Here is a 25095-nt window from a genome sequence, read left to right as displayed (position 1 = left end):
AGAATGAGGCATTTTTAGAATGCTGGCTTGCGTGCGCCCTTCTCCCAGCTGGAACACCCAATCTCTCGGATTTAAAAATAAATCTGAGATTTTTTTTTTTTTTTTTTTGAGATTGGGAAGAAAGGAATCTTCCCCCACACCCCTTCTTTCCCTAACACATATCGAGGCTGCAAAAATTGTCCTTGAAAGAAAGAAATTTAGGAGTAAATGCATCTAAATGGGAGGCAGTGTGAACAGAGCACTGGACTGTGATTCAGGAGTCCTAGGTTCTATTCCCCGCTCTACCATTGGCCTGCTGGGTGACTTTGGGCATAGTACTTCCCCTCTCTGTGCCTCAGTTTCCCTATCTCTAAGATGGGGATTATGATACTGGCCTCCTTTGTAATGTGCTTTGAGATCTCCTGATGAAAAGTGTACAGTAGAGCTAGGTATTATTGCATTTTAGGTTTCATCTCCAGCCTGGCCAAACATCCTGCAGAGCCTACTGAAGAGGATGGAAGCTGGAGATGCTCAGCTTCTTTCAGGGGAAGGCCCCTTAGCTCCAGGTTGCATCTTTATTATTATTCAATGACAAAAAATCTCCATTAATGGAGTTAAGTTTGCTTGGTGGTGCATTAACCCTTGTAGAACGTTGAGCTGAACTCAGACTTCTGAAAACCAGGGAATGCAGCGTTAATGTTGTTCATGTACCCTTAACTCTGCCCTTGTTCACCAATGCCCCATTATGCCCTCTTAACACACATACCTTTACTCTGCAGACCCTATAGTTCACCACCTTTTGCAATCCACTCTCACCTGCAAGATTCCAACTAACACAATTAAAGGGATAATAAGGGTTGGTCGTGTCACCTTCCCTCTGTTCTCCTGGAGGTGGCAATAGCCAATGGTAATTATTTGGATACACTCCAGGCAAAGTCAGTTTGTTAGGTGTACCTACAGGAAGCGGTGGAGGCAGTAGCTGACCCTGCTCGGTAAAGGTGTATTTCTGGTATGAGGATGTGCGTCAATTACTTTGAGGAGTGTGGCAGAGCTGTGGTTATGTGCTGCACCTCTGAATTTGAGCAAAGGGAAAAGCAGCATGGATCTACTATACATCATTTCAGTGTAGAATTGTGTGTGTTGTATAATTAGCAGGGCACAGGGATTTTATCAGAAAGGGTATTGTCAGTAGCCAGCTGGATTATGAGGGCCGCCTATGAATTTGTTATCTGCATGTATGCCAGGGACAGCAAGTGTGGTCTGTCCCCGGTGTAACTGTGCTGAACAGTAGAGGCAATAGTGAGCTCTGCTAGGTAGAAGGGTTTTTGGCAAGATCTGTGCATTACTCGGAGGGGTGTGACGGAGCTGAGACTGTGATATAAGCAGATGTATGTTTTCCACCCTCTCGTGCATGAGGAAAGGGGAGAGGAACATGTGTACCCGCAGGACGCAGTGTGCGTCGCTTCTCTGGAGAATTGGGTCGGTTTTGTCAATAGCGGGGCACAGGGCTTTGATTAGAACCGCTGCAGTCTGCAGGAAGGTTTCACTGGACAGGACTCTCATGCTGTAAAGGTCGAGGGAATACCCACTGGGTCAGTGGAAGGGAGCTGGAAAAGGTGTGAAGTGGTTGTGAAATCAGACATGCATTGTATTCCTAGCCCCGTCCCCAGAGCAAGTTCCATGCTGTCCCTTAATAGGGTGACCTGGGATCCTGAGGGAGGGAGGCAGTGGGTTGATGGTCCAGTGATGCCCATGGAGAGAATCCCAGTGACTTCAGTGGGTTGTGGATCAGGGCCTGAGATTTTAAGCCACGTGGACAGAGTCACTATTTCTGTTCTCCTTGTCTGTTCAGTGGCTGGCCTGCCTGCGGTGCTGTTCAGAGAATAGGACTAATGGTGTCATCAGGCAATGCTGAGCCCATCCAGGAGGAAAATCTACAGGAGGGAACCAGAGCAGCGCAAGCTCTCTGGGGTGGTCTCAGGTCATGGCCTCCCTGGTACCGAGTGGGGGTATATCAGACACAGCGTAATACAGCCTCCCCAGTGGTTGCTGGGGGGAGCGAGGAAAGGGGGGGCGATAGGTATAGGTCATTCATCCCACTAGCTCTTTCCCGGTGCTCCCTCTTCCACCACCGCCTGTGCACAGATCCTAAGACAGCTCACCACAGGAGGATGTTGCTGTAGAAGTAGCTGAAGCACTTTCCATTCAGTCAGGAGTTACGATGGGCCCCTTGGGGTGCAATATGGTGCCTAAGAGAATTAAGTGTTCATCTCCTATTGAATTTCAATGGATTTGGGCACCTAACTTTGATAGGTTCCTTTGAAGAATCCAAGCTATAGTGCTATGTGTCTTCAAAGCATGTAGGTGGTAACAAGCGGAGTGCCCCAGGGGTCGGTCCTGGGATCGGTTTTGTTCAACCTCTTCATTAATGATCTGGAGGATGGGGTTGATTGCACCCTCAGCAAGTTTGCAGATGACACTAAGCTAGGGGGAGTGGTAGATAGAATACAGAGTGACCCAGACAAATTGGAGAATTGGGCCAAAAGAAATCTGATGAGGTTCAACAAGGACAAGTGCAGAGTCCTGCACTTTGGATGGAAGAATCCCATGCACTGCTACAGACTGGGGACTGAAGGGCTAGGCAGCAGTTCTGCAGAAAAGGACCTGGGGTTTACAGTGGATAAGGAGCTGGATACGAGTCAGCAGTGTGCACTGGTTGCCACGAAGGCTAATAGCATATTGGGCTGCATTAGTAGGAGCATTGCCAGCAGATCGCGGGAAGTGATTATTCCCCTCTATTCAGCATTGGTGAGGCCACATTTGGGGTATTTTGTCCAGTTTTGGGCCCCCCACTACAAAAAGGATGTGGACAAGTTGAAGAGAGTCCAGTGGAGGGCAACAATAATGATTAGGGGGCTAGAGCACAAGACTTACGAGGAGAGGCTGAGGGAACTAGGCTTGTTTAGTCTGCAAAAGAGAAGAATGAGGGGGGGATTTGATAGCAGCCTTTAACTACCTGAAAGGGGGTTCCAGGGAGGATGGAGCTAGGCTGTTCTCAGTGGTGGCAGATGACAGAACAAAGAGCAATGGTCTCAAGTTGCAGTGGGGGAGGTCTAGGTTGGACATTAGGAAAAAGTTTTTCACTAGGAGGGTGGTGAAGCACTGGAATGGGCTACCTGGGGAGGTGGTGGTATCTCCATCTTTAGAGGTTTCTAAGGTGCAGCTTGACAAAGTCCTGGCTGGGATGATTTAGTTGGTGTTGGTCCTGCTTTGAGCAGGGGGTGGGACTAGATGACCTTCTGAAGTCCCTTCCATCCCTTATCTTTTATGATTCTACCCAATTGGACCTCACAGCATGCCTGTGAGGTAGGCAAGGGTTATCCGTACTATACAGATGGGAAGCTGAGGCAGAGGGAGGATAAATAACTTGCCCAAAGGTCACACAGTGAATCAGTGCTAGCCTTGGGATTAGAGCTCAAGAATCCCTGCTTCCCAGCCCTGTCCCTGGACCTTGTGTTTCCTGAATAAAAGACGATGCTTATATCAGACTTTGGTGCTTTTTGCACTCAGGGCAAAATTCTGCTCTTTGATCTGTGCTGTCTGGCTGTGCTCCACACTGCTGATCTCTACTGTGTAGCTTGCTCTCTGAGCACTGTTATACTGCTAGCCATAGCGGCCGTGGCATGCAAGGTCTAATGTAGTGCGTGCAGTGGAGAGGTGGGGAATCTGAGACCAGGACTTTGTCCCAGCCTGTTTTTTTTCAGGCTGAGAATTATACTTTAAAAGTGGGCTGTGAACTTCAGGATGTTGGGATGCAGAAACTTGCCAGCAGGGGTCTGATGGCCAGAGCTCTCCCCACCCCGCAGCAGCAGGCAAACTTGGCTGTGTCGCCTTCTCACTGGGCCAGCTGAACAAAGGGAAGGGCCAGATCCTCAGCTGGCGTAAATCAACATAATTGAATCGACTTCAATAGAGCAAGGCTGATTTTCACCGGATGAGAGTCTGGCCCTAAAATGGGAATCGGGGGCATCTTTCACTTTGGCTTCAGAAGAGCCCCATTTTCAAGTTCTTTCATTTTAAACCATTTGGAAACAGTACAATGAATCTGAAAAGTGAAACCTGACTGGTCTTCTCTATTTTGGAGTCTGGACTAGAATGACTCGGCCCTGTCAAACACTGCATGCAGAAAACGCCCAGCTACAAACGGCCTTGTGTGATTCCCCTGTCCGTCTCCCTCCCTAGACATGTTCTGTATAAGTCAAACATTCAAAAAGTCAGCATCAGCATTATAAAAAGAACCAAGGCGTATTATCCCCTCCCATATAGGGCCTGATCCAAAGGCCGGAGGAGTCGGTGGTAATTTTTCCATTGACTCCAGTGGGCTTTGGGTCAGAGCCATAGAGAGGAGTCAGTGTTCCTATCCTTCCCTCCCATGATTTCTAAACTACACCTTTTTGATGGTCTCACATCCTCTGGTAGTTCCTGATATATACTAGATCAAATGTGTGTTTCTAAGATTTCAGCAACCAGCCTTCTGTAAAGTAGTTGAACATCTGATCTTGCTGTTTCTTTCTTCCATTTCCTTTATTTCTTTCCATATCTGCACCCAGCTCTTTTCCCTCAATCTTTTCCATTGTCAGTTTTCCCTCTTATTAAGGCATTTATTTTCCCTCTCCTCTCTGTAAAGGCCAAATGTTTAGTCAGGCCTCATACTGTCATCACAAACGCAGTGTGAATGCTTCGCTTGCTAGATGAATCGCTAGACGCATTGGTGTGCGTTTTGGAGCTGCAGACACACGTGTATGCACTTCAGACAGTGGAATTTGCAAAAGAACTCAGTGATGACATCTGCACTGTAGCTGAAAAGTATAATTTCCAACTTGGGTAGACACACCCGCGCTGGCTTTGAGTGAGCTTGTGTGCTAAAACCAGCGATGTGGCATGGGCTAGTCACCTGTACACAATCCTGTCCGAGACCCTAGGTAAGTACTTGGGCAGCTACGCCTCTAGCTGCAGCATAATCAGACCCTTTGGTAGCGTAACACTGCCCCCACAGGAGCTTTCCCATTGATTTCAATGGAAACAGAGTTGGGCCAACATTGAGAGCTTTGGAAAAACCCACCCTTCAAGTTCTATCCCCAGTGTACATACAAGTGCTAGAATTTGTTCCCACAAACCCCATTTGTACGGTGGCAGATCTCAGAGTTGTTCATATGCACAAGGGCTAGGATTCCTGCAAGTGCCTGAAAAGCTCCCTGCCCTAAGGACCTTATAGTCGTATCATCTGCATAAACCACGGCAAACTTTGTACGGGTTGTCCACAGGTCAAAGTTTACAAGGTGTTATGTGCCTCCACTGGCCAAGGTTCTGGGCTAATCTCTCCAAGTGTATTTATTATTTAGGGTCTGTCTATACTGCAGCAAGACACCCGGGTTGTCCCGTGCCAGATGACTCAGGCTCGCGGGAGTTGAGCTAAATTGCAGAGTAGACGGTCGGGCTCAGGCTGCAACCTGAGCTCTGGGCCCCTCCCACCTCGTAGGGCCCAGGGTCCAACCCAAGCCTGACCATATACACTGCAATAAAGCAGCCCCTTAGCCCGCGCCCTGTGAACCTGAGTCAGCTGGCATGGGCCAGCCACAGGTGTCTAAGTGAAGTGCAGACACACCCTTAGAGTTCTAGGAGCCCCACGGCACAGCACCTGTCCCACTCGCTAGGTGCCCTTCACAAACCCTTACAAAGACAAGGCATCATCAGGAGACGGTGGTCGTTACTCAGAGACAGCACTGGCCCAGCACAACTGGAGCAGAACACAAAGGCACAAAGCTCTGTTAATGAGACCACCATAGACGCTCCATCGCATCCTTCCCTCAGGCAAAGCAAAGATGAGCCTTGTCACCAGCTTTGAAGGCAAACAAACTCCAACTGTGGCAGGCCAGTTTAGGGTTGTTATTTAGGGACCCAGTTGCTGAGGTTGTAGCAGGATACCTAGCATATTTCTCTGCCATGGAGGGGATCTGAGAGGAGAGTTAAGGTTGCACTGCTATACTTCACAAGGTTGGCTTTGTTGGGCTAGGAGGGCATTCTGGGAGGGAAGGTTAACATGGACTTTCCAGGCTTTCACCTCTGTGGGGTTTATTGTTTAGAAACTACAATGGTCCTTCATAGTTCCTTCATCTTTACATTTTCGATACATGTTGCAGGCTTCACTCTAGCTTCATAAAGATTTCTGTTGGTGTATTGCCGTGCAAGGGTGTTGATTGGCAGTCTGTAAAAGGAGTTTAAATCCACTAGGACCAGAATTATCAGAAGGGCTCAGAATCACAACTTGAGCCACATTTTCCAGAGCTCAGCTTCCAGCAAGCTCACACCGAGAATGGTGGAAGATGCAGAGGAGAGAAGGCAGATTCTCAGGAAGGAGGGGTTGACCCAGCTTGAGTTTGGGACTGAAGACTCTCTGGTGTGTATTTTGGACTTTGATACGCTGGAAGGAACAGACTCTTTCCTCTTATGACTTAGTCAGAGGATCACATCACCGCAGCCACCAACCAGGCTGGAAGATCAGGAGAGCCAACCTGAGTGAAGAGAAACTGAGGCAGCTGTTAGCCCAAACCCAGACTTGGTCATTGGTGCTGCTACAATACCATCCACAGACATGTGAAGTTATAACATAAAGCCCAAATACATAATGTTGGAAACTCTCTATTGTCCATGTGGCTTGCATTTAACAGGATTTTTACTACTCGTTCCAGGAGGCATTGAAAAATTTTGATGCTAGACTCAGGCGATTAAGACTCAGGTGACGCATAAAGATCCTTTTGTGTCAATAAGCTGTGTTTTCCTAAATCTATTAAATACCATTTACGTGAAATTAGAGATTCTGCAATTGATCATGGCTACCAAAGACTCAAACAGCATAATCCCAGAAGACCTAGGGCAATAAACCACTGATTCCCTGGTCAAATTCATCCCTGGGCAATGTAGTTGGCCCATTATGGTTAAGCAAAGTGAGAATTGTCACTCAAGTCAGCATGAGCCAGGAATGTTATAGGGCTCAGAGGAGTGGAGAGGGTCTCCCAGGGAGTAAAAATGAAGGTTTCTAGAGTAAATCAGTTTAAGAGCTAACACAAACTGAAACCAAACCCCAAACAGAAATTCTTTTGCATGTTTGGAAGTGTTTGGATAACTGCTTGTTCTTTTTCTTATTATTGTTAACGCTCAAGTATGTGCACAAATTGTAGCAGTAAGGGGGGTAACTGGTAATGGTGGAGAGTAAGTGAATCTGCATATAGTACGGATGATGCATTGGTAGCTGATGGATGGATCTTGTGATTGAAGCACTGGAAGAGACTCAGAAGACCTGGGTTCAATTCCCAGATCTGCCACAGATGCCATGCATGACCTTGAAAAAATCACTTAATCGCTCTGTGCCTCAGTTTTCCATCTGTAAAATAGGAGTATTAGTTCTTCCTTTGATTCTCTTGTCTACTTCCATTGTAAGCTCTTTGGGGCAGGGACTGTCTGTGTTCGTGCAAGGCTTAGTACAATGGGGCTGCGGCTGTGTTACAAAGAATAGTGATTGGTAATAGGGAGAGGGCAGGTGTGGCACAGCCCTGAGGATTGCTTCAGGGGAAAGGAAAAGCAGTGGAAATGGGGCCTGCAGATTGCACTGTGGCAATCTGTTTGCACTGGGCACCCAGAGCTCTGCCAATTGATTCAGGATAGAACAGTTGCATTAGCAGTGAAAGAAGCTGGGAGTGCCACAGAGTATGGAAGGGTTGCATTGGTAATAAAAACAGAGCAGAGATGCTACGGCCTTGGTGTTGCCTCAGGGGGTTTCATTGTTAATGCAAGTCTGGACAGTCCATGAATTGGTAACTGGAGTGTGGGGCTCTGGAAGCAATGCAGACTGCACTGTGGCTCGTGAATCGCCACGGGGTATGGTGATACACTACAGGAGCATGCCTGCCGACGGGGGTGGGAGGATCGGATATGCATACTGCAGTACTGTGGATTGCCTCGTGGTACCAAAGCTGTGCTGGTGATGGGGAAAGGACTAGGGTTGCCCCGAATCCCCCACGGAAAGCGATTTGTGGGTATGGGACAAGGGAGGGCATGTAACTATGCAGTTGGAGAGAGAGAGGACATGGCAGCCCTGTGGATTGCACACAGGAGAGGTACTGGGAATGGGGAGATAGCAGAGCAGGAGAGATGATTTGCACCCAATGCACGGTCTCCGCAGAGGAGCCGGCAGACAGCAAGAGGGCTCTGCGATCCAGCTGTCCCTTCTCATTAGGCCTCTGCAGCTCACCCTCTCCGCCAAAGAGAAATAACTTGCAACATGCAGGCTGGCGGCCGGCGTCAGCCACCATCTGCTGTGCCCCATCTGAGGAGAGGTCGGGTGATCCTATTGAGCCAGAGGCTTGATCTCACTTGTCTGTCTCCTTGCATGCCTCCTTTAATCAGCCTCACTGCAGCCTTTCGTTCCTTGTTGACAGCCTCTGCTTTCCATGCTATGCCTGAGTGCTTGACCTGCTTTCTTTCCCATCACTGCCCTCTTAGCCCCAAAGTCCCATCTCTCAGCTTTGCTTTCTAGGAAATGTGAGTCTGGAGTTCCGGGTGATGTCTCATTCCTCGGCCAGCTCCCCTGTCCCAGGGGAGGCCATCGGAGAAAGCTGCCCCAATGCCCACCCCCTGTGATACGGTGACGCCACACAATATTTGGGCTGGGAATCGATGGGACAACATGGGGAATTTGTTTTCTCTTTTGCAAATGAATTTAGGTGGGCGGGGGGTTTCTATGGTTTAGATCCCTCTCTGCTGGGAACTGTGCCGAAACCCCAGGTCACCCAGCAGCCATCAGGAAATGACAATGTTTGGTCACTTAATGACCCAAGCCAGATTCAGTCCAGTGACTCAGGAGCCTAGAAAAGTGAGGAGGGGAGACTGCTTGGAAGCTTGTCCAGCTTTGGGTTTATTGGAGGGCATGGAGAAGTGTGGAAACGGATGCAAACATAATAAAAACAGTGTTATTCAGTGATCCAAACAGCCGATCCACATCTGATCCATGTGAGATTCAAAGCCAGCAAGCTAAGCGGCAGGCTCAAAGCACTGGCAGGTGAAAGAGGAAAATGAGGCAAAGGAAGGTGGTTAGCAGAGCATCCAGTCTGATTAGACTACCCTGAGATATGATTTGCAAACCATCCTGTCTTTTCCATAGAGGGGTGGAGGGAATTCGCCCTCCTGCTGTAACAGCCAGAAACTTGGGGGCCGGCAACTGATGGATGCGGACAGTTTGGCATCATGTGAGAGAAGCATCAAAGCCTGAAAATATAATGTGGAAAGCAAAACAAAGATTTTATTTGAAGATGACATGAGTTTGTTGCCAGCGAGGGACTTCCAAGCCGAGCATCTGTCTGTGGTTTGTGTGGGTATGTGTGTACACACAGGGTTGCTTATCATGGTACAAGGGTGCAGTTTGGAGCAAACTACCCTAGAGGCATGATGATAATCAGATCCAGCCGGCTGGTTCTCTTCCTCCCTCAGACAGCTGTATGCACTCTTGGACACTCCCAGTGCGAATGGTGCATCTGGATTTTTAGCTCTTACTTTCCCCATAGCTGAACTCCCTGGCCCGCAGCAAATAGAAATGCTTCAACTGCACTTGCTTATATTTCCATTTCCTAAAAGCACATTGTCAGGCTCCCATCCTGTGCCCAGAGCAATATCACCTAATGATCTGCTCGTCTAGCTGAATCAGGTGAATACCCATGTGTAAACCTACAAGGTATCTTTATAGTTATAAGAATATCCAGTCACATCCAAACCCTGCTGCTTCTGGGCATAATCCATCCACTAACTATTGGGATCAGGAGGGAACCTTCCCTGAGGGCAGATCATCCCATAGCCTCTTCCTTTAGAGCAGCTGGTGCTTTGCACAGTCAGAGACAGGACGTAGGATGAGGTATGCCCCTGCTCTGACCCATTCTGGCAGTTCCTCTCTTGCTATACCAATCCGCTCCAGCCATTCGGGGCTTTTTCAGCATGTCCCACAAGAATCTGGGGGCCAGCAGCAGTGGGGAAAGATTTCTGAAACCATGGCACCTTCAGTTAGAATGTCCTGCCAGCACCTCCTTCTTGCCGATAGCCACTCAACCACCCGTGCTGCTCAGGGCAGTGGCTCAGTCTAGTTGATGGTGAAGGTAAATCGCTCTGCCTTTTCGAAGGGAAATAAGTCGAGGTTCTTTTCTCTTTGTTGGAACTGGTGGAACTTGGCACTTGTGAAAATGATAGATGGGTAGCACTTGCTAGAGGCGGGGACAGAACAGGCAGGTGCTCTGCAAACTCAACACAGGCTGCTCTCACAGTGCATCTCAGTCCTGATTTCCAGGCCTCAATCCACGCCCACAGCTCACCTACTGTTCCCATCCTGGCTCCCACGCACTGCCTGTGCACCTGAGCTGCATCCCCACTGCCGTTCCAGTGCTGCATAGCCACACAGCTCCCCTGTGCACCTCTGTCTTGACTCTCAGCGCTCCTTGCTCTTGTGGTCATGGCTCCCATGAACAACTTCCCTGCGCATCTCAGCCCTGACTTGCTGTGCCCACTGGCTGTTCTAGTTCAGAAGCCAGATATCCCTCCCCCAGGTACAAATAACCCTCATTCACATACACAGGAATTACCCATGCTGTGGGGAGCCCGCACAGAGCTGCAGTGCATCTCCGTTGTGCCCCCCAATCATAGGCCTTCCCACAGCTCTTCTAGACTATTAAATCACATCTTTGACTCCGCACTGGCAGCGGCGGTGGCTTTCTAGGCCATCCATCAGCTGGCAGTGCGTGTTCCCGAGAGAGGTGTGTGCCCAGGTCCACGTGGGCGTGTCATGCTCTTATCCCGGGTGCGCACACCCCCCCCCCCCAACATGTAAGCTGTTGGGCCCTACTCCAAAGCCAGTGCGTGGGCAGCTCCAATGGATGGCAATGGACATTGGTTCAGGAACTTTGTGCTTCTCTAGATCCTGACTGTCATTCAAGCTTCCCTGATCCTCTCAGGCATGCTTCATCCTCCCCATGTGACCTGACTCTCCCCAGCTCAGCGGCAGTGCTGTGCGCGTGACGGTGTTGTGCTCTTGCCATGAGCGCATCCATACATGGGTGGCACGTTGACCAGCACTGCTCTGGAGACAGAGCTGTTCTTTTGGAGGCTTCAAGCCGAGTTGGATGTGAGACCCGCCTGGACCAGCAAAGGAGAACCTCAGCTATACAAACCCACCTTAGTCACAACACTGCAGTGCCTCTGGCTGCTCCCGCCTGGTGACCAAGGGATCTCCGGAATGCTCTGCTGTGTGAGATGACCGGCAGGATAAGGATGGGTGGCAGCCTCGTATCAGGGCCCAGCGCCATGCAGGAACACCTTACACACCATGTGAACTGCAGTGCTCTTACACCTTTGGACGCTGTGTCGTAGAGACCAGGCTGCTGTCGGCCACGATTTCCCTTGGCTTACGGCGAATGCACTGTCAAAACGCCTGCGCCTGCCTAAATCATGAGTGCCCCTGGCCATCCAGTGCCAGCTGCTGGCAAGCCCTTCCTGGAGCCACCACTTTCATCAGCAGGGGTTTGGGGAATGGAGAGCCTCCCCCGTGGGCAGGGGCGGGAGAGAGGACTTTCCCTGCAGAGTGAAAATGTGGGGAGGGACATAAAAGGACCGCCAGCATCTCCGATGACTTCAGCGGCCTGGGCACTTAGCTTGGAACTGGCTGGCTGTCAAGTATTTCCCAGCAGTCCGTGGAGGGTACTTGGAGATCTTGCTTCCAGCCCCGGCCCCACATCCCCACTGGCCTGTCCCCAGGGAAGGGGCTCCTATTTCTGAACTGCAGTGGAATTTTTGTGGAGTTACACACTGCATCCTTAGCAATACCCAGAGAATTCAGCGTGATTTGTGTTATGGCCCAGGATACGTGCTGGCCTCAGGCTCTGTCCAAAGTGCCACCGGTTGCCTCTTGCTAATAGGCTGTTTTGTGCCCACACATCAACAGGGTCCTGAATTTTCCTGTCATATGGTTATCAGTTAAACCTACCTATTCCCTCCTCCCTCCCAGACAAGGGCCTGCATCACAGATGCACCCTCCAGCTGGTAGAACCTGCACAGACCAGTACAGCGCTACACCCCTTCCCTCCTCCCGGTGTGACACAAACAGCGCTCCTTCCCTTGCTTTCAGAAATGGAGAAGCCTAAGCTGATGAAAGCAGCAGCAGCCCTGTCCCTCCAGGCTGTGATGTGCACTCCCTCGGAGAGGCAAACACCCCAGTGCATGGCATGGAGCAAGCAGAGTGACTTTCCACCCCTGCAGACGATAAGAGCATTGCACCTGCATGCATGGCACAGCACAGTGAGAGTGGTGTCTCTACCCCTGCAGGGACCAGCATGAGGAGACGTGCACCTGCAGTGTGGGAGAACATTTCCTTTGCAATGCCACTGCAGTCCTGTAGGTTCTCTAACCCTGCTGACTCATCCACGGCTACATTCTCCTCTGAGTTCTACCAGGGCAACCGCAGTTGATTTCAGCAGGGTGGCACTGGGATAACCCAGGGGAGAGCTCAGCTACTGCTCTCCAGTAGCCTGTAGGTTTGAATGAAGAAACACTTGTTTTGGTCCATTTGGAAAACCTGATGACTTCCTTTTCTCCTTCAGCCTTTGCTTTGTTCCTCATTGTTCCGTACTCCATGTGCCTGGATGTCTGCTCACACCACGCTGCCGGCCATGCATGTTGTCCAAATTGGAATCCTCCCATTTGGAGGAGGTGGGAGGTTATTTGGGGAGGAGGGGAGGGTTGCAGCTTACCCAGTTTGTGGGGGCAGAGTGGGGGGAGGCTGAGAAAATAACGGAGCTGCCGAGGAAGAGGGATAGCATAACATTGGCAGCTAAGCCAATGACCGGCGGAGACGCCAGTTGCATGCTCATTGGGGGATTGAGGGAAATCAGAGAGTTGTCCATTCCGGAGTTGTTTTGGTCTCTCTTGTGTCTTTGGGGAGATTGGCGGGAGGATCTCTGTGCTTACCCTCCCGCGGTGGGACAAATCAGTGACTGTTCCTCTCTCTCTAACCCATCGCTATGTTAGAATCGCCACCCCCCTCAACACACCCCTGAACTGCACAAGTCTCTTGAGGGAGGAAATTAGGGTTACTTACAATTAAGGGTAGAAAAAAATGTTGCTTGTGTCTGGGGAACAGCAGGCGACGGCCAGAAAAACATCTTGCCTCCAGAAGAGAGGCGTCAGGAATATCCCTCTGAACGCAGCTGACATCAGCCCCTGGAATCTGCATAGCTCGGGAGGGCTTGGGGCTGTTTTTCCAAGATATCACAGGTCAAGAAGCAATGTTATTTTTAAAGCCCGTTTCCCCCGAGCAGCCTGTGTGCATGAGGGAGCTTTTCTCCTCCTCCATTCCTGTTAAGTTTTTGCTTCTGTTCCTTCTGAGTCATGCCACAGAAATGTCTTCCAGGTTTATTTATGGGGCCAGGAAAGGATTGTTTCCCTTAATGTATTCTTTGTGTTTTTTGGTGGGAGGGTTTGTTTTTGTCTCTTTCCTCTGAAGCATCAGGAACTAGAGGCACTAGAGATGAGATGCTGGACAGGGTCTGCCAGTGCTTTGAGGTAGCAGCGAGCACTCTCTCTGTCTGTCAGGAGCTTGGCTGGCTGGTTCTTGCTCACATGCTCAGGGTTTAACTAAACCCCGTATGTGGGGCCAGGAAGGGATTTTCCCCCAGGCCAGATTGGCAATGATCTTGGGAGGGTTTCAGCTTCCTCTGGAGCCTGGGGTACGGGTCATTTGTCAGGAGCATCTGGGTACATCTCACTGTATCAATCCTCTGACATTGCAGGGCCTCAGGTGTTGGTGCATCTTGGTCCCTTCTGTTCTCTGTCTGTGGCACATAATAGTGTAGTCTCCTGAGCATTTTAATACTTGGTCTGATTGGTGTGGTTGGGTTTAGTGTGAGGGTGCTGGGTGCTGTTGATGGCTGCGTTACATAGGAGGTCAGATTGGATGATCTGGGGGTTCCTTCCTGCCTTAAGCTCTATGATTGCTCCTGCTCTGGTGGGGTGGAAGAGACGGTGTCAGCATCGCATGGAATGGGGACGGTCTGGTGAGGCACCGCCAAGGGGTCGAATTGTCCTAACTTTGCTGCAGTGGGGTGGAGAAGGCCTGCTGTCTGTGACTTCCGGGGCAAGGGAGACATTCTCTGGGAATGCTTATTGTGATGGGAGCTCGGGGGAACTTGGTAAGAAATGGTGTCCTCTCATTCCCACCCTCAAGCACCACCACTGGCTCCAGCCAGCATTTCCCAAGCGACTAGTGATTTGAGGGTGGCGCTCTGGTTTTGGGGCACCTGAGACTTGATTCTCAGGGGAAATATGCTCAGCGCTTTCTGAAAACCAGGCACCTCGAAGGTGTCTCAGTTCAGGCACCCAAAAATGGAGGTGCCTGATATTGCTGGTTGTTTTGGAAAATTATGGCCATTTCAGAATCCAATTCAAAATGTCTTCTTTGGTTTTATTGTGCCTTGTGAATCTGGGACCTTGTTTCTCTCTTCTGATCCCTCTCTGCTCCTGCTAGCAAGAAGCCTATTCTGCTAGCAACAAGCCGCCTCTCTCTCGCTCCATCATGCCCTGTGGGTGCGTGAGCTTTGCTGGAGCTCCTGGCATCCCAAGCAGCATATTTGCACGTCTTTTGGTCTGTGTAGAAAGGTGCTGTGGCCTTCCTCAGAGCCTGGGCCCGAGGAAGGGTCACGATGCCCCTGCTGGGCAGAACAGGGCCCTACAGGCCAAACTGCCCGGCAACAGAGGGGCAGAGCCAGGGCAGGAAGGGGAAGTATAAAAGGCCGGCCTAGCAGCTCAAGTGCGCCAGGCTGCAGCCCCTCTTCCGGCTCCTCCAGATCCTCCTGCTGAGGTTCTGGCTGCACTTTTCCCCACACTTGTTTATCTATGCACACCCCGTCCGTGGCCCCACGAAGTCGCGGGACCTCCTCGTCAACCTCCTCCTGGCCCTGGCCAAAGTTACCATCTACAATACCAGGGAGGGGAGGTTGGCGGGGGAGGCGCCCTGCGACTGTGGGGCCTATTTCCGTTCCCTTCTCCGTTCACGTCTCCGGGCAGAGTTCTCCTGGGCGGCGTCCGCCGGCTCCATGGATACCTTCCAGGAGCGGTGGGCGCTGTCCGGGGTTCTCTGCTCGGTGTCCCCTTCCGGTTCCCTTCTTTTATACCTTTGACCCTCACTCCCTTTCCTGTTTTTGCATTTGTTGTCCCCCGGAATTAGTTACCTCCTAGGTCCAGTGGCTCCTCCCCTTAAGCTGGGGGAGGGGCCTTGAACGGTGGGCGGGCTGGCGCCCGCCAACCTCCCTAGGTTGTAAATAGGAGCTCAGTAGGGAGGAAGCTGCTGCCAGAGACAGACCTGTCTTCCTAGAGGCTGTGGCCTAGGCCTGACCCTGACTGAGCAGCTGTTTGGAGCAACTGCCCCACTGAGCGGAGCCTTCAAAACCTGCCTGGATTGCCAGGCCCTGGTGATTGGACCGAGCCACTGGGCCCTGGTAGCTGGGATGAACCACCCGAGACTCCTGGGTGGGAAATACCCCCTGAGGCTGGCCCTGACCTGGAGGAGCTGCCTGACACCAGGGGACCCCGGGAGCTGAGGGAACCCTGTGGACCGGAGGAACCCTTGGGACCTGGAGGAGCTGCCCTCCGCTGACGACGCAGAGGAGTTCCTGGACCTGCTGCTGGTTGACGGGGAAGGACTGGTGGGCCTGCTGCTCTCAGTGTACCCCAGCAACCTGGAGGGAAACTGAGGCCTGCAGGTACCCAGGGTCTGGGGGGAGGAAGTGGCACAGGGACAGCCGGCTAGCTGACGGCTGAGTCAGAGGCTAAACCCCATCAGCATGTTGCGGCTGGAGCCCTGCCGATTCCGTGGCAAACGGCTTTGCCACTGCTAGGGCCCTGGGCTGGGATGCAGTGGAGACAGGTGGGCCTGCGTCCCCCTCTCTACTTCCCTAATGATCCCGGGAGGGAGTGCTACCCTCTGCGTTTGGGAGACAGAGGATCCCGAGCTCTACTGGCCCCGCCTGCCTGCAAGGCCAGGGGCCCCAGACTATTTTACAGGCCCCGCTATAGACTATTTTACAGACCCATCCAGCCCTGCCCAGCTTGCAGGCCAGGGGCTATAGACTGCTTACCTGCCCTGCCCTGCCTGAGGGCTGCCTTGACCGCTGGGGGCCGGGGCTAAAGACTTGTGAACGGGCACTGCTTATTCCTCTTAAGGGGAGACGCTGTGTCCTTCCTCGGAGCCTGGGCCTGAAGAAGGGTCACAACACCCTGGCCAGACAGTGCCACCAGGTTACATGTGGTGGAGAATGCAGGCAGCCGCCCCCTAACGAAAGGGAGACTGCCTGCGCTGACGATCCATTGGAGTTCGGACGCCTGTGACTGGTCCAACGATGGACTTGGATAAATTTATGAAATGGTGGGCTGACCACCATCAGCAGCAAGTGGCCCAGCTGCAGCAGCAGCAACAGTTGCTACAGACATTGGGCACCCAGCAATAGCAATTAATCTGGGACCTGGGGGCCCAGCAGCAGGAACTGCAAAGACAGTATGTTCAGCAGCTGGGTGCCCTGCTATCTAGACTAGCGGGCCCGGAGGAACTCCAGGGCCGGCCACTGCTGGCGGCCTGGCCACAGCTACGCCTCACAAAGTTGGGGCCTGATGATGATCCGGAGGCGTTCCTGACAACATTTGAGTGTGTGGCTACCACCATGGGTTGGGCCCCGGACCAATGGGCCGTCCTCTTGGCCCCATATCTGACGGGGGCTCCCCAGGTGGCCTACCAGACCCTGGCCAATGATGAAGCACAGGACTACCAGACCATGAAGGCCACAATACTGGATGCCCTGGATATAAACCCTGAAGCATTCCGGCGCTGGTTCCGGGAGAAAACATATCCCCCTGGGACCCGTCCTCGGGCTGTGGCCCAAGAGCTTCGGGACGCCGGCTGGCACTGGCTCCAGCCAGAGGAGCATGCCACACCTGTGGTGGCAGAGCAAGTCATGCTGGAACAGTTTTTATGCATCCTGCCTGCCTAAGGGAGGACCTGGGTAATGAGGCATTACCCCATCACCCTGGCTGGAGTGGTATGCCTAATGGAGGACTTTTTTTGGTGGCAGAGAGGCCCGCCATGCCCACGGTGCCCGCACCTGGGCAGACGAGCCCTGGGGGGACCGTGACACACCAGCCTGTATGGACTATCTGGTCCCGCCGGAGCCTCCAAAGCGATGATCACAGTCAGCATAGTTGGACGGCATTTGGAGGCCCTGGTAGATTCCGGATGTGGCCAGACCCTCATTCTGCAGGGGCTGGTCCCTGAGGACAGGCAGGTCCTCAGACAGTTCAGCCTCCATTGCATCCATGGGGATCTGAAATTTTATCCCACCCTGTCGATCCCCTGGACCATCGGACAAGCCACCCGGGTGCTACCAGTAGGGCTGGCACCTCGCCTCCCGTACCCCGTGATCCTAGGTTGGAACTGGCCAGGCTTCACAGGGGTCCTCCAACAGGCAGGCAGCTAAGACGCCCGATGAGGGGCCTCCGGAGGCGGAAGTACCAGACCCCCCAGGAGTTGCCCCCTGGAGACGAACAGATGGATCCCGCCGCGGAACCGACCCGAGAGACGGCGACCCAGGAAGGAGAGCCCCCTCCGGCGTGAAGGGATCCACCCCACTTGAGAGAACCAGGAGCTGACTTTTGCCGCAACCAGCAGGAAGACCCCACCCTCAGCCGTACCTACAATCAACTGGCCGCCATAGACTGGGTGGTGACCGATCCCCACGGGTGGCCCAGTGGCCACAATTTGAATTACGACAAGACCAGCTCTATCGCTTGGAGCGGGATGCCCAGACTCAGACCTCCTGTGCCCAGTTCATAGTGCTGTGGACCCACGGAAGGTCATGATGCGACTGGCTCACGACATCCTGGCCGCAGGCCACCTGAGTCTCAATAAGACCCTAGCCTGGATACTAACCCGTTTTTATTGGCCTGGTGTGCACCGGAAGGTCCGGGACTACTGTGCCTCCTGCCCAGAATGCCAGCTTGCGGCCCCAACAGGAGTTCTGCGGGCCCCCCTCGTGCCTCTCCCCCTGATTGGGACACCATTCGAACGGGTGGCTATAGACCTGGTTGGGCCCCTGGAACGGAGCGTGGCAGGATACCGGTACCTCCTGGTCCTGATGGACTACACCACCCGCTTCCCAGAGGCCATTCCTCTAAAGAATGCTACCGCCTGGACGGTGGCTGGAGGATTTGGTCAAGGTGTTTGTGAGGGTGGGACTACCGCGGGAGCTCCTGATGGACCAGGGGACTAATTTTACCGCCCGACTGTTTCGGGAGGTATGCAACATTCTCGGGTACCGGAAGCTCCGGACCTTGATATATCACCCCCAGACCGATGGGTTAGTGGAGCGATTTAATCGGACGCTGAAGCATATGCTCCCGAAGTTCCCCCTGGAGGATCTGATCAACTGATCCATCTGGGAAGTCCCCCAGGCCTCCACTCAGTTCTCCCCCTTGGAACTGCTATAGGCCTGACCCCGACCGAGCAGCTGTTTGGAGCAACTGCCCTACCAAGCGGAGCCTCCAAAACCTGCCTGGATTGCCGGGCCCTAGTGATTGGACCAGGCCCTGGTAGCTGGGATGAACCACCCGAGACTCGTGGGTGGGAAATACCCCGTGAGGCGAGCCGTGACCTGGAGGAACTGAGGGAACCCTGTGGACCAGAGGAACCCCTGGGACCTGGAGGAGCTGCCCTCCGCTGATGATGCAGAGGAGTTCCCGGACCTGCCGCTGGTCGACGGGGAGGGACTTGTGGGCCTGCCACTCGCAGTGTACCCCAGTGATCCAGAGGGAAACTGAGGCATATAGGTACCTGGGGCCTGGAGGGAGGAAGTGGCACAGGGACAGCCGGCTAGCCAGTGGCTGAGTCAGGGGCTAAACCCCATCAGCGTGTTGCGGCTGGAGCCCTGCTGATTCTGTGGCAAACGGCTTTGCCACTGTTAGGGCCCTGGGCTGGGACACAGTGGAGACAGGTGGGCCTGCATTCCCCTCCCCCCTTCTCTAATGACCCCGAGAGGGAGTGCTACCCTCTGCGTTTGGGAGACAAAGAATTCCGAGCTCTACTGGCCCCGTCTTCCCTGTGGGAAGACCGGGGGCTGCTGACTACCCAACCAGCCCTGCCCAGCTTGTGAGCCAGGGACTGCAAACTGCTTACCTGCCCCTGCCTGCCTGAGGGCCAGGGGCACCAGACTGCTTGTCAGCCCGCCCCGCTGGTGGCCAGGGCTAAAGACTTGCGAACAGGCACTGCTTAATCCCCCTAAAGGGAGACGCTGTGGCCTTCCTCGGAGCCTGGGTCCAAGGAAGGGTCGCGACGCCGCAGCTGGATGGTGCAACTGGCTTACAGTCTTATTGATTCTTCTTCCCATTTCAGATATGAGAGAGGAAAATATCTTTTCACCCTGGCCCGTGCTTAGTTTTTTGGTCCCTCTGCCATCACTGAATGCTGCAATGCAATATAGGATACAGCTTCTTGAAAGCTGGTAAATAAAGTACAGTTACATTTTTTGTTTGCCTGCATGAATGGTCCTGGGGAAAAAAAGCCCCACTGGTATCTAATCCCCAGTATGGAGAAGTGGTTGCATTCCCCTCACAATATCTTCCCTACCATGTAACTTACAAGCTGCCAGTTGCTTCGGAAAGATCATGATAGCATGTGATAAATGAGGCCTTTTTCACCATTAATGATTTATCAGCGTTGTGCCGTATCTTTATTCTTTAAAACGATACGTTCCCGTGATGGTGTGTTTTCCCCCAGGAATCTGTTGCTCCAGGTCCCTCAGGGCTTGATCCAAAGACCTTTGTAGTGAATGAGAGTCTTTCCACTGACTGCAGTGGATTGTGGCTAAGACCCTGTACGCTTTGGGTGGACACAGAAATGGTGTCCCTATTATCTGTGGGGTCTAGCTATACAATATTGCAGTGGCTAAGAGGGCTCATGCATGCAGGAGCAGTGAGAGCTTTAATACTTTCTCCCTTCTGTCTAACTCCCTTTCTCTCCCTTGAGTTCCCCCTTCTCTCTTTCCTAGAGCAAGTCCCCTTCTCTCCCTCCCCCCCAGTGGGGGTAGTCTCTTCCTTTCCTCTCTCCCCTGGAGTCACCTATTCATCTCTCCTCCCTTTTCCTCTCTCCTGTCCTCATTTTTCTCTCCTTCCCCCTTTTCACTCTTCCTTGGACATCCCCCAGATTCCTGCTTCCCCAGGACAGGTACCTTCTGTAAGAGCAGAATTCAGTCTTAGTAGGAAGTGAGTATAATGTGTGAGAATTATTTATATTTGTTTAATTGCGTCTTCACTACTGTGATACAGCTCAGCATTAAGACAGAGAATTAGCCATCTGGTTGGACGTCTCCCTAAAACTGGCCACGCCTTCGCAGACTTTCCTAGAAGGCACTGGGACTCACAGGATGGATCCTCCAGGTCTGCTTCTGCTCTGGTTGTTCCCAGGGCTCTGTCTGTCCTACACCGGTCTGGTACAATCCTACTCCTTCCTGCTGCATTGAGATATTTGCTGACTGTTTCCCGTTCCCTGTCCCTGCAGGGCGTACATGAGTGTGAAGGAGCTGAAGGAGGCGCTGCAACTGAATAGCACACACTTCCTCAACGTCTACTTCGCCAGCTCGGTGCGGGAGGAGCTGGCCGGTGCCGCCACCTGGCCATGGGATAAAGAGGCCCTCAGCCACCTAGGTAAGCCAGTCCCCCCACATGACTCCCATGTGTCAGCGTCTCCCTCTGTGGCTGGTTCACAGGGGCAGCTGCCTGCTGCTGCCCTCAAAGGGCACCAGAAGGCAAGTGGGGCCAGGGGTTTGATCCAAAGCCCACTGATGTCAAGGGCACGACTCCGATTGACTTGAGCAGGCTCTGGATCCCCCCTGAGCCCTTCAGAGTATACAGCAGAGGCCTATGCGTAGGAGCTAGAAGTCCTGTGTTCTTCCCAGCCGGGGGGCTGCTATACTTGAGACAGCCAGCCCCTTGGGGTGGGGATGGATCTTGGGAAGCTCACTTCCTTTGGACAGATGCTCCTCTGCAGGGGAGCAGTGATTGGGGGTTCATCTGGAAAGAGGCAAGGGATTCTTAATGAGGGCGTCAGGCCTGGGTGAAGGTCGCTGACTGGCCGTACCAAAAGAGGCGGTGCGGATGTTCCAGGGAGCTTGAGAGTAAGAAGGTAAGTGATGGGCTTAGTATAAAATATGGATCCGTCCAAACTTATTACTGTGAGCCCAATGAGAAGCTTTGCAGAGAGGTGCAGAAAAATTCCTTTTTCTCTTTCTGTGAGCAGAAGGGCTACAATTCCGGCCAGCATGGGGAGGTCGGTAGGGCTGCCCTGCATGGGCTGTGCAGTTTCCGGGATGTGTGTGTGTGCCTGTTCTCTCCTCCACCCCAGCATGGTTTCTGTCTAGTCCTACAGCAAGACAGAACTCACCCACTGGGGCAGCGCACACAGAGGGGCAGCAGGGGCTGCAGTAATAGCAACGCTGGGTTGCAAAGATTAGCTGTTTGTAGAATTTGCAGGCTTCATTTTTTTAATTGCAAAAGAACTAAAGTAGAGATTTGAATGGTTCCAGAGCAGGCCATCAGCAGCAGGTGTTAGCGCCGACGGCTTCTGCAGATAACAGTCAGTACAAATGTCAGGTCTAGTCACTTTTTTTAGAGCCTGATCCAACACCCAGTGAAGTCCATGGAAAGATTCCCACGGACTTGAGTCAGCTTGGGAAAAGGCCCTTAAAGTCAGCCCCAATACAGAGGGGTTAGCAGGAGGTGCTCCTCCAAAGGTACTTACATGTGGTTCATGCTTCCTGCTCTTATGTATGTCTTTTTTTTTTTTTTTTTTTTTTTTTCTATTTCCCTCTCTTTTTCCTACCTCCCCTCCCTTTTTCCACTCTCAGACATTGCTGGCAGAGCCCTTTACACTGTGCAGTCAAAACATCTTACTGAGCAACACTTAAGTAACTGGAAGTAATTGCTCCCGGCACCTGCACACCAGACCTTGACCTTCTGCTTTTATAGTGTGGGATGTTCAAACTTTAAAGTTTTACACGGCCATCAGAGCTCTGTTTGAAAGTTATTTTTACCAGTTTCCTTTCCTCAATGTGCTGAATGCACCAAGTGCAGGGGATTTTGGTGCTGGTTTTCAGCTGCAAAGTGCTCCAGTCGCCTGTTGAGGAAGGCAAATCTCTGTGAAATCCATTCTGTCAGCTTCCAAAAATCATTTTCAAGGCTCAGCCATTTGTGACTGTCACTAATCTTCCTACAACCAGCTCCTCAGTCATGCTCCTTGTCTTCAACACCCTCTGACTATCCATGTGTGTCCCCTATCCCCCTCCCTTCATCCCAGGCCTTTCCCAGCTCCTTCCCAGTGCACATCTCTGTTGCTTTGTTCACTAAGAGATGTGTGGGAAGGTGGCAGGGTAGTCTTGATTTTACCTCTGGGTTCGTCCAGCCTGAAATCTTAAGCAGAGCTGGGCACCAGCTGCAATGTTCGAGTCAAGATCTTCAACTAAAGTTCCTGGCGTGGGGTAGAGTGGGGGTTAGCCTGGCATTAGAGCCAGAGCTGTGAAGTTTGAATCTGCATCTGAACTTTGCTAAAACTCAGGTATAGGTTGAAGGCTTTGATTCAAGACCGTTTCTCCTTTTCTGTGTGCTGCGTTTGCGAGAGAGGGTAACAGCTTTGCATTCATACATTGTAGCATACGTATCTGTCTCAGTTCCAGCAGAGGCCTGGGAACAAGCAGGTAGTTCATTTGGACTTTTAAAAACAAAGCCTTTGACAAAGGTCCAGCTCCTCAAAAGCAATGGGCATTAGGCACCTTTAATGGGAGTTAGGCACCTAAATACCTTGAGAATCTGGGTCACAGTCCCTCACACGAGGCTATTAAAGAAACTAAGTAAACATGAAATGAGAGACAAAGTATTGTCATGGATCAGAAGCTGGTTAAGAGATAGGAGAACAGAGTAGGGATAAATGGTCACATTTTAACGGGGCAGACTGATGGTATGGGTATTGCCAAAAGTTCTGGTGATGTTTCGTATATTTACTAATATTCTGGAAAAGGGGTAAGCTGGGAGGACTCCACTAGAAAATGTTACCTAGCTAAATGGAAACACTTCTCCACTTGGACCCAGCTAAGAGGCATTGTGTGAGAAGCTGTGGACATTGCCCTCATCTGACAATCCTATCTTTAAAGACATTGGGTCTCTCCCTCAGCTACCTGCAAGTCCACCTAGTGGTGATCACCGCATTCCATCCTCTTCCTGAGTGTGACTCCATTTTCACACACCCTCTAACCAACCAATTCTGGAAAGTCCTCATAAGAACCTCCCCAACTCCTCGAAAGATCACACCCCAACGGACCCAAATCTTGTTCTCTCAGCACTAACAAGGCTCCCCTTTAAGCCTTTAGCTACTTGCTCCATGTCCCTTCTCTCCATGCAGGTCACTTTCCTTGTAACTATAACTTCAGCTAGAAGGGTCGATGAACTCGGAGCAAGGGTGGTATGCCCTCCATTCACTGTGTTCCATAAAGATAAAGTTTCCTTACACTTACATCCCACATTTATCCCTACAGCAGTTTCTGAATTTCACTTTAATCAATCCGTTTCATTACCTGTATTCTTCCTGGGACTGTACACATCTGCAGAAGAACATAGAAGAATGTGCCTTGAGGGAGTGGAGTCTACGTTGGCCTTTTACCTGCAGAGACAAGACAGTCAGGACGTCCCTGAGACAGTTTATTGCGATAGCAGAGAGAGTCAGTGGGCACGCCGTCTCCACCCAAGAATTTCTAAAATGGTACCCAGCTGCATTCTACTCTGTTATGAGCTCTCGAACCTACTTTCCCCTATAGGGGTATGAGCACAAGCAACAACCGTGTTGTCCTTTCAGGATGCACCCCTCCTAGACATCTGTCAAGCAGCCATGTGGAGTTCCATCCACACGTGTTCAAAACATTATGCCCTGATGCAGGACTCAGTAGCTGAGGACTCCTTTGGGCCGGTGGATCTCTGTTCAACCCTATGGTCCTCACCCTCGCACCCTCCTCTTACTTAGGTACTGCTTGTCAGCCACCCACACTGGAATACAATAGGGACTGGCACTCAAAGAAGGGGAGGAGATTACTTACCTGTAACTGGAGGTTCTTCAAGAAGTATGGTCCCCATCTGTATTCCATTACCTGCCTTCCTTCACTTCTGCTTCCGATCTTTCTGATTCACAGTGGAGAAGGATCTGAAGAGGTCAGAAGCACGAGGCAAGCCAGAGCTCAAGCACAGACCAACAGACACTGCTTTAAAAGTTCTCCGACTCTGGGCACATGGCGCACGTGCGTAACCGACAGCAGAATACAGTACGGACCACACATCTTGAAGAACCTCCAGTTACCTCCTTTGAGTCCATGACATCCCTACAGGGCAGAGTAAGCTGGTTTAAGTTCCTTAATGGTACATTTCTTAGCTTAACATGTTTCTATAAATTTAAACTTAACTCTGAATTTCCTGGGTTTAAAATAATCCCGGTTTTAGGATAATCACAACATCCCTGTGATTTCTTCTTTTTTTTTTTTTTTTTTTTCTCTCAAGTTAGTGTTAGATCCTTTCAACCTGAAATCCATCCAGAAGGCAACCAAATTCAAACTAATGAAAACACGTACTTCTTATATTTGCATAATTAACCATTGGAACTCACAGCCGCAAGCTGTAGAGGCCAAGAACTCAGCACAGAATGATTCTAGAGAGGGTCAGACATCTCTGTGGCTAGTAAGGCTCTCCACATTTCCCTGCCTTCCTGCCTCAGGCTGGAAGCCAGCCAGTAACTCCTTAGGGTTTGGAAAAGTTTCCTTCGTGAGCACATTAGTGCCTTATGATCCGTTCTGGAGCCTTGACACCTGTCTCCAAAGCAGCACACGGCGAGGAGGGAGCATTACATGGGTGACCTTGCGCTGGCTGAGAATAGTAAAGTCCCAGGGTCTGTAAGTCCCA

The 25095-nt window shown here is 51.6% G+C and overlaps 1 protein-coding gene across 1 annotated transcript in view; it reads left to right on the top strand.

The window, feature by feature from the left end:
- PAPPA2 (pappalysin 2) overlaps positions 1 to 25095 on the top strand; it is a 165108-nt gene that overhangs the window by 33471 nt on the left and 106542 nt on the right. The window contains exon 3 of the mRNA XM_067532408.1: positions 20663 to 20808. Coding sequence (XP_067388509.1) covers positions 20663 to 20808 — 146 coding nt within the window. The remainder of the gene's footprint in view (positions 1 to 20662; positions 20809 to 25095) is intronic.

This window comes from Emydura macquarii, unplaced genomic scaffold (assembly GCF_026122565.2).
Source record: "Emydura macquarii macquarii isolate MOO-44397 ecotype Brisbane River unplaced genomic scaffold, CSIRO-AGI_Emac_v2 contig_3287, whole genome shotgun sequence".
Classification (NCBI taxonomy): Eukaryota; Metazoa; Chordata; order Testudines; family Chelidae; genus Emydura; species Emydura macquarii.
Note: the sequence above shows the minus strand (reverse complement) of the source record. Positions and strands in the feature narration are given on the sequence as shown.